The following is a 15596-nucleotide window of genomic DNA, read 5'->3' as shown; positions in this document are numbered from 1 at the left end:
GCTGTAAGGATCGCCGATGATCACGTCACCCTGCCACCCCGCGCAAGCTTGATGATCACCGTCCACTGTGAAGGTGCTGCTCCCGACGTCGACGCTATCGTGGAGAGTGACCAAAGGTTGCTTCTTGACCGCGGTGTGTCTGTCGCAAGAGGCATTGCACGATTTAAGCAGCGCAAAGCCCACGTTTTGGTCACCAATTTCACCGAGGAGTACCAGCATTTAAACAAGGGCGCTGCAATTGCGTTCGTCGAAGAAATGCAACAAGCAAGTGACGTGTTAGCAGTCGCCGACTTTGAACGCGCACCCGACGATACCTTCAAGCTTCCGCACCCCTTCGACGTGAATACGGCGCTACCGCAAGATGAAAGGAACAAGTTATTGGCTTTGCTGCGTCGCTACAGCGAGTGTTTTTCGTCGAACTCAAAGTTACGTCAAACACCTCTGGCGAAGCACGGGATAATAACCGAGGATGGAGCACGACCTACCCGACAGTCACCGTACCGCGTCTCTTCACACGAGCGTGAAGCCATCCGGACTCAAGTCGACGACATGCTCAACGGCGACATTATACAGCCATCGAAAAGTCCGTGGGCTGCGCCGGTCGTACTCGTGAAGAAAAAAGACGGCACACTGAGGTTCTGCGTTGACTACGGCGATTGAACAAGATCACCAAAAAGGACGTGTACCCCCTGCCACGAATCGACGACGCCCTCGACCACCTCTGCCATGCGAGGTACTTCTCATCGATGGATCTGAAGACAGGCTACTGGCAAATTGAAGTGGACGAGAGAGATCGAGAGAAGACTGCATTCATAACCCCGGATGGCCTATACGAGTTCAAGGTGATGCCGTTTGGGCTATGCACGGCACCAGCAACGTTCCAAAGAGTCATGGACACTGTGCTAGCTGGCCTGAAGTGGCACACCTGCCTCGTATACCTCGACGACGTTGTGGTATTCTCTAGGACTTTCGACGAACACCTCGCAAGGTTGCAGTCTGTACTCGAGGCCATCCGTACGTCGGGGTTAACGCTGAAGCCTGAAAAGTGCCGCTTCGCGTACGAGGAACTGAAGTTTTTGGGCCATGTCGTCAACGCCGCGGGAGTCCTGCCTGACCCGTTGAAAACTTCAGCCATAGCGAACTTCCCAAGGCCGAAAGATAAGAAGGGCGTGCGCAGGTTTTTTGGACTGTGCGTATACTACCGGCGCTTCGTCGCAAACTTCGCACGCATTGCAGAGCCGCTCACGCGCTTGACGAAAGACAGCACCCCTTTCAGCTGGGAAGACGACCAAGAAAAGGCATTCTGCGAGCTGCAAAAACATCTGCAAAGCCCGCCCGTGCTCGCTCATTTCGACGAAACGCCGACACGGAAATACACACGGACGCCAGTGATTATAGGCTTGGGTGCCGTCCTTGTCCAAAAACAAAGCGGGTGCGAAAACGTAATCGCCTATGCCAGCCGTGGTCTGTCGAAGGAGGAGAAAAACTACTCTGCCTCCGAAAAAGAGTGCCTGGCTATTATATGGGCCATTTCAAAATTTCGCCCATACGTGTATGGCAGACCGTTCAAGGTTGTAACAGACCATCATGCGCTGTGTTGGCTCGCCAATTTGAAGGACCCCTCTGGCCGTCTTGGGCGGTGGAGTCTGCGCCTGCAAGAGTTCGACGTGACAATCGTCTACAAATCCGGGAGGAAACACTCCGACGCCGACTGCCTGTCCCGCGCCCCTGTCGACCCGCCACCACAAGACTCCGATGAAGACAGCGCGTTCTTCGGGGTTGTTACGGAGAGCGACCTAGCCGCCCAGCAGCGTGCCGACCCCGACTTGCGCGTAATGATCGACTACCTCGAAGGACGAAACGTCGCCGTGCCTAGAGCGTTCAAGCGTAACTTACCAGCATTCAGCCTTAAAAACTCCGTCCTCGTGAAGAAGAATTTCAGCCCCGGAACAAGAACGAATTATCTACTTGTCATCCCCGCAGACCTTCGTGACGAAATTTCGGAAGCGTCCCACGACGACCCGTCTTCCGGACATCTCGGCACAGCTCGCACTATTGCAAAAATTAAGGCGAAGTACTTCTGGCCCCGCCTTACATCCGACGTCACCCACTACGTTCGGAGTTGCCGGGACTGCCAGCGACGAAAAACGCCGCCGACAAGACCCGCCGGACTTCTGCAACCGATCACCGTCCCGTCGAGGCCCTTTCAACAGATTGGAATGGACCTCCTAGGCCCGTTCCCGACGTCACGATCGCAGAACAGATGGATTGTCGTAGCGACAGCCTACATGACGCGCTACGCAGAGACCGCCGCTCTTCCGCGGGGGACTGCACAAGAAGTCGCCAAGTTCTTTATAAACCAAGTTGTGCTGCGACATGGAGCCCCTGAAGTCCTAATCACGGACCGCGGAACGGCCTTTACCGCGGAGCTGATGCAAGGAGTCTTACGCTACAGCAACACGGATCACCGAAGAACGACGGCGTACCACCCCCAAACGAACGGACTAACGGAACGTCTGAACAAGACGATTGCGGATATGCTGTCCATGTACGTCGACGTTGAACATAAGACTTGGGACGAAGTCCTCCCGTATGTCACGTTTGCGTACAATACAGCGACGCAGGAAACTACGCAGATGACACCGTTCGAGCTTGTCTACGGAAGACGACCGACTACGATGCTCGACGCCATGCTTCCGCATTTAGAAGACGACGACCTCAACGCCGACGTCCAAGGATACCTTCAACGTGCGGAGGAGGCCCGCCAGCTCGCTCGAGTTCGCATAAGGGACCAGCAGCTGGTGGATGCCGGCCGCTACAACCTCCGACGCCGAGACGCCGAGTACCAACCAGGGGATCGTGTGTGGGTTTGGACTCCCATCCGACGACGCGGACTGAGTGAGAAACTTCTGCGACGGTATTTCGGACCCTACCAGATTCTGCGACGTGTTGGCCAACTTACCTACGAAGTGATCCCCGATGGTGAGTCCGGCACATCACGACGACGTACGCGGCCCGAAGTCGTCCACGTGGTTCGCTTAAAACCTTTCTACGGACGATGACGAACTTTTGTTTTTATTTTCGGACTGTCGCTTATGTTAGCATCGGGTCGATGCACTCTTAGAGGGGGGGTAATGCCGCGAACCATACATTGGGTTTGTTTATTTGTGTTTTGCTTTTACCGCCCGGCTGCGCCGGTCTGTGTTATCTCCGTGCCAAGGGAAGCGCGTGTTCCATTCCTTCTTTCTGTGCCGCATGTGTTATCTGTTGTGATAGGGAGAGCATTCCGATTTACGTGAACAGCCCTTAATAATCTTCTTGCATCTACAATGTTCTCGATGCGAATCGACGGTTCCAGAACCACGCGCGCCGAAAGATAAAAAGCCTGCAGAGCAGACGCCGGGGCATTCGATTCTGCGACGCTCGCCGACGCACGTACGTCACTTTGTTGACCGCTGCCTCGCCGCCTCTGTATTCTTTTCAGTTGTTAGGGGAGCACAAGTTCGCTCCAATAAACTTGTTTCTTTTCCAAACAACTGCGTCGTCCTTGGCTTCGTGACAATATGTGTTCTGTTGCGGGAAGTGTGCTAGTGGGTCGCATGGCCATTCCTTTTTTTCCTAATTATACAGCGTATTTGAGCGAAGTTTACGTTAAAAGTGTCAGTATGATTCTAACGATGCAATCTTTCGAATGAACCAAACTTGTGTTTTGTCTGCTCGGCCCCTTTAAAGGGGCCCTAAATAGGTCGCGATATGAAGCACGCTATATGTGCCCTCTTCTTTTCTTGTTTACATGTGAATATCTGTCACCACTCAACGGAGCTTTGACGTAGCTTTTTGCCTCTGACTTAGCCTCCATGAAGCACTGAAGACTACAGCGCCGCTATTGGCGGGTTCCATTAAAAAATTGGGCCCATCTCCCCGCGAGGGGGTTGATTGATTGATTGATTGTAGGGTTTAACGCGCCGACGCAACGAAGGCGATGAGGCGCGCCGTAGTGGAGGGCTCCGGATTAATTTTGACCACCTGGGGATCTTTAACGTGCGCCGAAATCTCGTACACACGGGCGTTTTTGCTTTTCGCATCCATCAGAAAAGCGGCCGCCGCGGCCGGGAATCGAACCCGCGACCTCGTGCTCAGCAGCGCAACGCCTTAGCCACTGAGCCACCGCGGCGGGTCATCCCCGCGAGGGGGACTCGAGTAAATGCGTCGCATAGGGGGTGGGTGTATTGCGTTAGCGTTTAGTGTTTGGGGAGTTGGTGGTAGTGAATGCGTTGTATCAGCAGCTTCTTGAAGTAGTTTGAATGAGTCAAGGATATAAGGCGCGTTCGTAGCCTCCCATTCTGTGTAGGCTTTGTGGCGCAGTTGGTACAGCACCATGTACATTGCGTTCCGCCCGCAGGGTCGAGGGATCGCAACCAGGCGCCGGATAGTATTTTTAAATGCAGAGCATTTCAGTAACTCACGATGTCACCCGCGTTGACGTCCGTAGGCGTCCGTAGTCGTAGTCCGCACCCCTCCCCCTACACTATATAAAAAAAAATACTATCCGGCGCCTGGTTTCGATCCCTCGACCCTGCGGGCGGAACGCAATGTACATGGTGCTCTACCCACTGCGCCACAAAGCCGACACAGAATGGGAGGCTACGAACGCGCCTTATATCCTTGACTCATTCAAATTACTGCTGACGAGCGCTCTCTCGTCAGCAGTTGCCACAAGTGCAACAACATTAACGTAACGCAAATTACTTAACGTCGTGCGCCCGCGGAAATGCTCTGCATTTGATCGTGCCCCTCGCGAGGGGGATGTTTCACTGCGTCGCCATGCGAACAGTTTGCCATTATAGTTTCCGCACGCTCCGGTCGGTGTCGCCACGGTTCAAACCACGGCAGGGGAGCTGCGCGGGCGTTCGTTGATCGGCGTGCGTTCTGGCGTGGTGGTTTGATTTCTGCGTTCGCCTCCTCCCCCTTTTTTTTATATAGTGTAGGGGGAGGGGTGCGGACTACGACTACGGACGTCAACGCGGGTGACATCGTGAGTTACTGAAATTATCTGCATTTAATACTGCAGCCAAAAAGCGTTTTCTCAGGTGGTTTCGGTGGTTCGGGTGACGGACGTCTACGAGAGCGACACTACTGCACGGCGCGTCTTTGTGGGGACGAACTTCGGTCGTCGCCATCCGTCAGACGAGCTCCGCTGAGTTTGTTGATATAGCGCGTCATTTAAAATATGTGAATAACGCTGAAAAGCACGGAGCGTCTTCTGCAGGCACAAACGCTAGATGCGCGACCGCGGCAAGCATCTGCCTGCACGGTGGACAAGGACCGCGCACGAATCAGGACACATTGCAGCAGCTAAAACTCGTCGTCGCCCGCCAGATCCAGACTATTGCTAAAAATTAGTTTACAAATACGGGAAAGGGGATGATAGTGCGGTGAAAGATTGTTCTGGGCTCGTAGTCGGCGCGGCTTCATAAAGTGGCGACCGAATAACTGCGGCAATACTAAACCTTTTCTGCGCGACCCGGCCTCGGAGGCACCTGTTCGCGCGGCAGCACCGCATGCAAGAAGAGCAAGCTGGTTGCTAGCCGTGTGTTGAACTCTTCATTTATTGTCATGAGCGAGCATGTTGTGTTTTCGGCCCCCCAAACTGGCTTCAAAACGCTCGTTTCCCCTATGCTAGAACTTACGGGCCGTTGCCAGCATGGCCGAGGCAAAAAGCGGTGCCACGCAGCCACTAGTAGGCGGAGCATGCGCGCCTGCTGCTAAACATTAAAAGCTGGACGAACCACAGAGTCGAGCCAATGCCTGTGCGTACCTCCGAGCGCAAGGGCCCTGACAAGTGTATCAAGCACCTTGGGAAACAGCACGAAATAACAGGGACAAAAAGTGTATCCAGGTTGTTTTGCTCCGAGCTTATCAGCTCGTAGCATCCACAGCGCTTTGGGGCGCGGAGGGAGGGCTTTGAAAGCTCCAGGCCTTACAGCCTTCGCTACCCTAAGTAGGGAGCGTTGCTCTAACTGAGTCATGCTGTAAGCTCGACGGCGAGCTGCTGCTCCCGTATCATTGCCGCTCTCGTGTAGCCATGCATTAAACCAGTTAAGTTTTGCTCTCGGCTCTCCGTCGTTCAAAACGGAGGCAGCTCTCCTGCTCGCCGCTCGTTCACCACGCTACCACTATATTTTTGAGGCAGCGGAAAGAGGTCAGGAGGGCTGGATGTTGTACATTCTCTTGTATATCCCTGAGCTCCTCCCAATAAAAAAAAAAAAAAAAAACTTCAGGTAAGTATGCTGTATGCGTGAATAAAGCTGCCATAACGTACCCATCATAGATGACATGTAAAGGCGTCAAGCAGCTATTAGAGCAAATAATCTTCTCCCTGAACCTTTTTTTTCTTCTTCCCTGGGTTACAACGATTGGCCACATACCTACACTTGCATCGTCAAGGGAAGAGGACCGTAGCGGGAACGTACTTTCGTATACTTTGCTCGACTGCTACTACTGTAATTAGCATGCTCAAATTACTCATGCATAGCCCTGAGCTCCTTTATAACGCATGTTTATGAGTCGAAGGCCACTACGAAATCACCACGTTTTCCCTTTGCTCATTTTACTTATTCGCTCGGTTACTATGAATTGGCACATACCGGCGCTCTCATCGCCAAGCAAAGAAAGTATTTAGTGAGAACGCACTTTCTTACTCCCCTAATTGCTGCTTCTGTAATTAGAATGCTCCAATTGCTCATGTAAGCCTTACTACATGTCCCCAACACACGTTTTTATGGCGAAGGCCACAACGCACTCACTGCGTCCACCTTTAGTCAGCTAACGTCAGCGAGCTGGGGTGGTGTTGGGGTGGCATGCTCGCCTCGCAGTTCCGGTGTCCCCTGGTTCGAATGCCACGCAGACCCAAGTTGACCAAGCGCTATTTTCAACTCAATAGCCCAGCTGGGCACCCTTTGAGGCGTTGCCATTTTTGTGTGCCGCCGGTGTGTCAGGGACGCCGGATTTGTGACCTGCCGAGTTAAATGATGCTTTCTCATTAAAATGTACTGAATACCAACTTCACCTCGCATTCATTCTATGCCCTTTTTACTAGCGGTGCTGACGAATGAACAAATTTATGTGCCATTTATCTCTGAGGAGCTGAATGGTTTTGTCCGCTTGAATTGAGATTTTGTGGAGTATTGGCCTGCAGCACCTCAAGAAAACAGTTTTTTTTTGCTGATTCTCCTGAATGCTCTCGCGGGCTAGGCCACACAAGGTGATGCTTTGGCAGTTCGCCGACTTGGAAGACAACGATAAACGCACTAAAAATGTCTTAGCTATAGCCACAGTAGATATATCATTTCAATCCTCCAGCGTGCAGACGGACTATTGCCGCGTAACATTTTGCGCATATTGTAAGCATGACATGCTTATAATTCATAATAATGTGAACATTTCTGCGCGTCTTCTATTAGTGGTGTGCGCAGAATTTCACTTCTGGGAAGAGAGGGGGAGGGTGATGCTGACACCCGAGGAAAAAGGATAGGGACAGTAACAAAGAAGAAAGATTGAGTTGAAAAAAAAAATCAATATTTAAAATCGCTCTCACGCACTCCGTGCACATGGTTAATAAATAGTGAAACTGCAACGCGCGGCCGTTGTTTATTGGTGTGTTTCGTTCCGCTCGACTGCGCCGTTCCAACTTAGCAGAGTCGGTAGAGGCGAGACTGTAGCTACGCCACCTATAACCCCAGCCAATCTCTCTCCTCTTACTTTCTTCTAAGTCCTCTCCAAGCTGGTTTCTTCGCCCATGCGCACTAGGTCGCACCGGAAGAATTGTGTGCGTGCACAGGAACAGAACATTTTTATTTTGGAAGGGCATATAAAGCTTCGCTTTAAAATAAACACTTTTGGGATGCAGTAAGTGTACTGTGTGCAAAATTCCCATTGTGTTCTTTTTTTTTTACGGCTATTGCAAACTGGCTGATCTTCGTGGTGAGGGAAAACATCGAAGCTACCCAAGCTTGGGGCGTAGCGTGCGACAAAAACATATTCATGGATGTCCCCCTCGAACCAAAGTTTTATAACGGTGTGGAGGAGGGGTTCCTCTGCTACACCCCTCCCTCCGTACGCCAGTGGCTTCTATGCTCCCGGGGACAAGATGTAACGGTAATTTTGGTTGGTTTTAATCGCTCAAGTTTTGTGTACGTGCGTGTGTGCGTGCGTGCGTCGGCGTAAATGAAATGACTGAGGCATCAAAAGGCCTAACCTTCTCTACAGCGCACACCAGTAAGAGGTTTTCAGCTACACAGCAGGGAGCAGGTCCGGCTAAGCCTGAGCTCACTCGTCGGGTGGTGGGTGCAGGTGACGGCAGCAGCCGGCGCTCGAGCCTGCCGTACGGGAAGCCGCGGCAACGTCCCCGCCTGCCTGCCATGGCCGAGGAGGCGTCCAGGCGCAATTCGACCGACATCGGGACTCCCGAAGGGGAGCTCGGCTTCCTGCAGCACCTGTGCCTGTGCGCCGTCTGCCGCGCCCAGATGCAGTCCTGCCAGCTGCTGGCGCAGCTCGTCAGCGAGGCCCAGGGCGCCGCTGGTGAGCGCCGCACACTTCGCCAGAACCAGTTTAGTTACGACCGCGCTGAGCACTCCCCGTCTTGAACAAGCTCCGCTACACGCAAGGAGATGGCGAAAGAAAGGGCGGACGTTGCTCTGTTTGTCCGCAAAAAGTTGCTGGGTATCCCAAAGCATATTCCTATGAGACGAAAACGCGAATCATAGTGTAGGAGGAGGCGAGCTTAAAATTTGTCCGTTTAGTCATGAATTCCCGAAGGAACGCTACTCTTTCTTCCCGTCGAACAAGTATTCAGTGAGGCAAGAAAAGCTTGTATACGCCCGCCCATGAAACGTACTGCGGCTGTCTGCGTGAGCAGCTAGAAGACGCCATGTTTTAGGTGCTCACGAGTGCGAAGGAGTGTTTTCCTTCATTATCCTCATCATTTTTTTAGTCTCAACGGTCCCCAGAACCTTGTTTTGAGCTTCATTCATTTGATAAAAGTCAACTTGCCAAATTCTTGCAACAAATTTTCAGTTGCGTTAGTCGTGTTCTTCCGGCCAACGTTACAGACCCTACACATTGACAATTCTCCTTCATTTCTATAAAAGCGTTATTAGGCCATTTATCAAGGATTTTTTTGTGTGAGAATGTTTTCATCGCTCTAAAGTTGGTCTCGCCTCCTGGGAAGCAGGGAAGCATGAGCAGAATATCCCCTTTGTAGTGCGCTGATCGTTCTATGTAGGGGTATATTCGTGTATGCAGGTAACGTATGTACGCACGTAGCTCACTCGGTTGTGAATGGCTCACGGGCGTAATATGCACATGCTGTAAAAAACAACTCGTACTGCCTGATTCTAGGTACTAAACTGCTATCTTTAACCAGCTGCTGCGGAAACACATTTTGCTTCGTAACGAACAAGCCGTAAAATGAGTAAGCAGAAGGAAAGGGGGCTCATAAAGGAATGAAGTACTCACTACGCGAGGTAATTTTGTGCGCATTTGTTATGTTACTAGCGCTCCTTACACTTTGGCATTTGATGGCGACAGCATTCTTGCGTCGCATACCTACGCCTGTCAGCGGTAGTATAGTTGAACTTCAATCGCCCTTATCAAGTAACAGTCTCGGAGTGCACAATTTATTTCTTCCCCGGGGCAACCATCATAGTAACGGCGACGGGTTCGTTTGATAGGGAGGACTAAAATTATGATTTTAAGCAGTAGTTCCTTGGTTATTGTAAGTTGTTTTGCGCTGCAAAGTGTTTTTTCTCGGTCTTGGTGCGATATGCGCATTTATATATCTTGTTTTTCTTCTGGGTTGCTTATTGCTAGGATAAGCATCTCTACGCATTAGTTCTGTATCTCGCGGCAAACTTGCATTTATTTTTCTTTGTTAGCCCCCCATTACCCAATGCCCTACACAGCGGCCTTTAAGATATTTGTAAATAAAAACAAAAACGTTTCTCTTGTACTTTTTGATGGCATGGGGAGCAGAAGCGCTGTTTCGGAAATGGAGCTGCTCTATGCAAGAGTTAATTTATGCGTACTTGCCACATCACCGCCATTGTCATTATTGGAGTAGCAGCCTGCTGATGGGCTCTGTAGGAGGCAAGCTTTCCCCGCCGACGTCAACGCGAGTCTATTGTATTCCCTCTTGTTACACCCCTCCCCCTCCCCCCTGAGTTTTCCCCGTATTTCTAATTCCATAGCTTGTAGCCATTGTGGGACTGGGGTAGTACGTGCTCGGCCCAACTTCACTTAGTTCACCTTCAAATATAACCTCCTCTACATGAGCTTTCCTCTAATCCATGCCACTCTCTTCGTATCTATCAATGTTCTTTCCAAGGCTCTCGAAGCTGACCCAATATTTATTTTACCGTGCTTAGAAAGACCTCCAGTTGCTGCAGCCCCATAGCTAAGCACAGGAGGTACGCATTGGTTGTATACCACTTTCTTTAGTAAGACAGCTCACCTACAGCCCTTCACCTAAGCGTGTCTCCCGAATGCACGTCATCACAAACTAATTATTCGCCTCATTTTTTTCTCGTCTATTGGGTCGGCATTCACAAGTTATTTAAGATAAATATATTCATCCATGTCTTATAGTACTTTATTGCCTTGATTAAAGAGCAGACCACACTAAAAGACTGCTTTGTTAGCACATACTCTTGTAGAAGTTCTTCCCGTTGCTTGTTAAACCCCGTGCCTTTATCCACAGTTTCTGCAGTGCCTTCACAGGGCCGATGGTGTAAATACGTACGTGGAGAAGCGGAGACGGTCGTTTTCACACTTTCGCTCACACTGTCTCTCCCAGCCTTATATGGTCGGCGTTCTTGGAGTAGTAGAAAATATATTCATTTAAACAAGCTTTGTACATTACCTCATTTGAAAAATTAGCCTGTTAGGAATCCACGAGAGAGAGCGGATTGTTTCGGGCTTGACCGTCGTGTAGCGCGCGCTCACTCTATCGCGTACCACCGTCCAGGCCCACTCACAGCGATCCAGTCGCCGCTCGGGTTCGGCCTGTACCGAAGACGGCAAGTGCGAGCGCCTCTCTCGGAGAGTCCCCCGTCGGAGGAGCAGCATGACTCGTTCGAGAGCGGAGGACGCGACGACTACAACTTCTTGCGGGAGCCCGAGTCCGAGGGGTCCACCTTCTACGACGACGACGCCGAACCTGTACTACTGCCCGAACAAGGTGAACGCTACGCGCTGTCATGACTGTTTTCACCTTGGTAGGGCCGCCTGTCGCCGAACGAATAGCGGCGCACTTCTTCTGTCGTCTCTGGAATGCGTGCGCATACAAAGTGTCGATAAGCGAATGCATAGTATTTGTTGGCCAGTGCACGTAGAGTGGATCGATGATGCGGACGCGAAAATTTTTTGTGGTCTAGAATGGCATGTCTGCTGTGCTCTCACTGATTCCCAATTTTCCGGCATGGAGCAGCAGAAAACGTACCGCCTTGGTTCATAACGCTATGTAGACTGCAGTAACTGCTCTGTGACACCTGTGAGAATCTATGACATCGGTACACGTTTGTTTGTCACATTGCAAAACATATGCATATATATATATATCAATATATATATATATATATATATATATATATATATATATATATATATATATATATATTGTAAGAGGGAAGCAGACTGGAACAAGGAGACGGTAATCCCGAGGCAGGTCTCTTTACTCAGCCCGCAGGGAACTCGGTGACTCGGCCGAACGAACCCAGACGATGATGATAATCCACAAATGATGCTTATAATGGGTATGTACAGGTGAGAGATTGGTCCCACTAGCGAATGGCAATTAATTCATTCCATGAGTCTTCTTCATGATTCAAGGCACCAATAAACGCTCACAATATACATGTATATATATATATATATATATATATATATATATATATATATATATATATATACAGAAAGATAGGTCGGCAGTCTACAATGCCAAAGGAGGCATAGGGGTGTGGTTAGGCTCTTTTCTTTTTCACTACGGTTAATTAAGTAAACATTTTTTTTAATATACAGAAGAAAGAAAGGAAGAAAAACACGCGCCCAGAGTGGGGACCGAACCCACGCCTTTCGATTACATGTCGAATGCCTTACCAATTCGGCTATCTGGGCGACTGTGTTCTCCTTCACTTTCTGGGCTATTTATATTTACTAGAAGTGTATCTGACGCTTGAGGGTGGTAGCCAGCGCCACTCTGACTACATGGGGAGAAGGGGACCTTCTTTTCAACCCCCGGGGCGTGACTCGAACGTCTACAGCCTGTCATGAGCGGGTTACTGGCGGGAAGCCCTCTTATGCTACCTAGGCGGGAAGCCCTCTTATGCTACCTAGGCATCAAGGCTGCCAGAACCTAGGTAGCATAAGAGGGCTTCCCGCCAGTAACCCGCTCATGACAGGCTGTAGACGTTCGAGTCACGCCCCGGGGGTTGAAAAGAAGGTCCCCTTCTCCCCATGTAGTCACAGTGGCGCTGGCTACCACCCTCAAGCGTCAGATACACTTCTAGTAAATATAAATAGCCCAGAAAGTGAAGGAGAACACAGTCGCCCAGATAGCCGAATTGGTAAGGCATTCGACATGTAATCGAAAGGCGTGGGTTCGGTCCCCACTCTGGGCGCGTGTTTTTCTTGCTTTCTTTCTTCTGTATATTAAAAAAAATGTTTACTTAATTAACCGTAGTGAAAAAGAAAAGAGCCTAACCACACCCCTATGCCTCCTTTGGCATTGTAGACTGCCGACCTATCTTTCTGTATTTCCTCAACGAGCCCCTCATTTCCTTACTATATATATATATATATATATATATATATATATATATATATATATATATTTATATAGAAAAAAGGGTTGGCAGTCAAGATAAACCTCGGAAAGCAAAGGGGAGGTTGTGGTAGGTCATTGAAACAGAGAAAAAATGCCCGCTAGGTGGGATCCGAGCCCACGACCTCCAGAATACCGGTCTGGTGCGATAACCACTACGCTACCGGCGGGGCGATTTTCCACCCCGCTTTCTGGAGTATTTATGTCAATGTAATTTTTTCCTGTGCTTGGGGGTGGTAGCCAGCGGATCCCACCTGGCGGGCATTTTTTCTCCGCTTTCTTTCTTTCTTTCCAAATTCTTTATCTGTTTCAATGATCTACCACAACCTCCCCTTTGCTTTCCGAGGTTTTTCTTGACTGCCAACCCTTATTTCTGTGTTATTTCTACGAGCCCCTCATTTCCTATTCTGATTCGCTATATGCATAGCGAGGGCCTCTGTTCTGGCAGTCTTGGTGCCATAGGGAGCTTAAGAGGGTTCAACGCAGGTTGACCACTCTCGACATGTCGTAGACACTCGAGTCACGGCGCGGGGATTAAAAAGAAGGTCCCCTTCACCCCGAGAAGTCAGAGTGGCGCTGGCTACCACCCCCAAGCACAGGAAAAAATTACATTGGCATAAATACCCCAGAAAGCGGGGGTGGGGGGGGGGAATCGCCCCGCCGGTAGCGTAGTGGTTATCGCACCAGACCGGTATTCTGGAGGTTGTGGGTTCGGATCCCACCTGGCGGCCATTTTTTCTGCGCTTTCTTCCTTTCTTTCCAAATTCTTTATCTGTTTCAATGTCCTACCACAACCTCCCCTTTACTTTCCGAGGTTTTTCTTGACTGCCAACCCTTATTTCTGTGTTATTTCTACAAGCCCCTCATTTCCTATTCCGATTCGCCACACACACACACACACACACACACACACACACACACACACACACACACACACACACACACATATATATATATATATATATATATATATATATATATATATACACGCACAAAGTAGAAGTACGCTCTTCGGAGACTTTATTTCCAACGTTTCGACCTGAGACAGGTCTTCCTCAGGATATATATATATATTGCCAGTGCTATTCGTCTCTTTGAAGTCGCTGAAGCCGAATGAGGTGATTGTCATCTTTGTATGATACAGGGATAAAGAAATGAAAGTCGAGAAAAAATCCACCGAGAAAAAAAAATCGAGAAAAACACGCACACACATGCGCGCGCGAACACACACACACACACACACACACACACACACACACACACACACACACACGCGGGCGCGCGCGCGCACGCACGCACAGGCACACGCTCACACGCACACGCACACGCACGCACACTCGCGCGCTAGCGCGCACACACACACGCATACAAATGGATTTATTTCGCTTTACTTTGAGCTTGTTTCGGCTAAGCGTCAAGAAAGGACGAGGCAGCAACCATCCCGAATATATAAATTATTGCGATAGTTTACTTCCCTAATTTTTCTGCATTACAAGCAACCGCTTTTACCACGACCGATCCCTGCATAAACTTCTCTAAAAATCAAATCAAAACCGGCAGCTTAACGAGAGTAGGACGAAGCATGAAATGGCGGCGTGGTTTATATTAGTCATCGCAGTACAGGCACGGGACAGTGTAGAAGCAGGCAAAAGCGCCCTTTCCTGTACCCATATAAAAGTTTCCTGTACCTCAATTTTTTACTTAATCTAAGTCACAAGTACGCTGCGGCAGCTTTCCCTACACGACTGCCACCTCTTCCCCGCAGCAAGCTCGCCGTGTAGCTTCGTACACGCCAGCGCAATACAGTCAAATTGGATATGCCTGCGTACTGAGCTTGGTGGGGCCACGTACGCTCCAGATTATCTCATCGAAGACACGGCCATGTACCCGATATCCTTGAAGAGAAGGTAGCCGCCAACATTGCTGCACAACACCACAGGCTCAAGACGCCCATCAAACGCCTCATCATCATGCATAATATGGAATGCAAGGTTGTTCACCTCTTTCCACGGCGCAATGAACCTCCACCACGAAATACGACCCCCGCATCCCTGGCAAGCCCATCCCACGTAACATTAGGCTCTGAGATCCTGAATTGCTGGCCGGGTGGTAGAGTAAAGGGCAATGATAATCACCTAATCTGAATGCTGGCATCGGCGCATATGATGGCCGAACATGGCGGAACTAGTGGTAATCCATTTTCAAAACGCGGTGTTGAAGATCGGACTCAATTGGTGAACTGTGGCACGGAAATCCGTTGGCTCGTTATCACTCCAAGAACTGCCAAGTAAGCAGCACTCGCTGTGGTGATAGCAGGTAGTGGTAAGGATAGATTTGTTTTCAAAAACGCCCAGGGGAAAATTTCACGATGGCCTAGCCCGCTCTCCCCTCAGTCGAATTGAAGAATTGAAGTCGACAGTCTGAAATTACCCCGTGCGTGGTATGGGGCGGTGAAGGCCAGGAGGCGAAGAGAGAGAGGGAGAGAGAGGGGGAGAGGGAGGGAGAGGGATAGTGAGAGAGAGAGAGGGGGGAGAGAGAGTTTTTAATGATGCTGGTGAGGCTATAGCCTGGCCAAGGCGTCTAGCTTGCTACACCAGATGTATAAAAAATGAAATCGATGAAGGGATAATGATGATGACTATGATGATGATGATGCGCTCATTAATAGAGTCCTGTTTAGAGAATCTGATCAGGTCCTCTGCTTCTCAGGAAATACAAT

General features: G+C 49.9%; 1 protein-coding gene across 2 annotated transcripts in view; it reads left to right on the top strand.

Moving 5' to 3' along the window:
- Positions 1 to 15596, top strand: part of LOC144155019 (annulin-like) — a 133700-nt gene that overhangs the window by 35788 nt on the left and 82316 nt on the right. For both annotated transcript variants that reach the window (XM_077686213.1, XM_077686212.1), the window contains exons 5-6: positions 8353 to 8580; positions 11024 to 11236. In XM_077686213.1, the coding sequence (XP_077542339.1) occupies positions 8353 to 8580; positions 11024 to 11236 (441 nt within the window). The remainder of the gene's footprint in view (positions 1 to 8352; positions 8581 to 11023; positions 11237 to 15596) is intronic.

Source organism: Haemaphysalis longicornis, unplaced genomic scaffold (genome assembly GCF_048455015.1).
Source record: "Haemaphysalis longicornis isolate Haplotype H1 unplaced genomic scaffold, Haemaphysalis longicornis Haplotype H1 scaffold_1, whole genome shotgun sequence".
In the NCBI taxonomy this organism is placed as follows: domain Eukaryota; kingdom Metazoa; phylum Arthropoda; class Arachnida; order Ixodida; family Ixodidae; genus Haemaphysalis; species Haemaphysalis longicornis.
The sequence above is the reverse complement of the archived record's forward strand: the minus strand, read 5'-3'. Positions and strand labels throughout refer to the sequence as shown.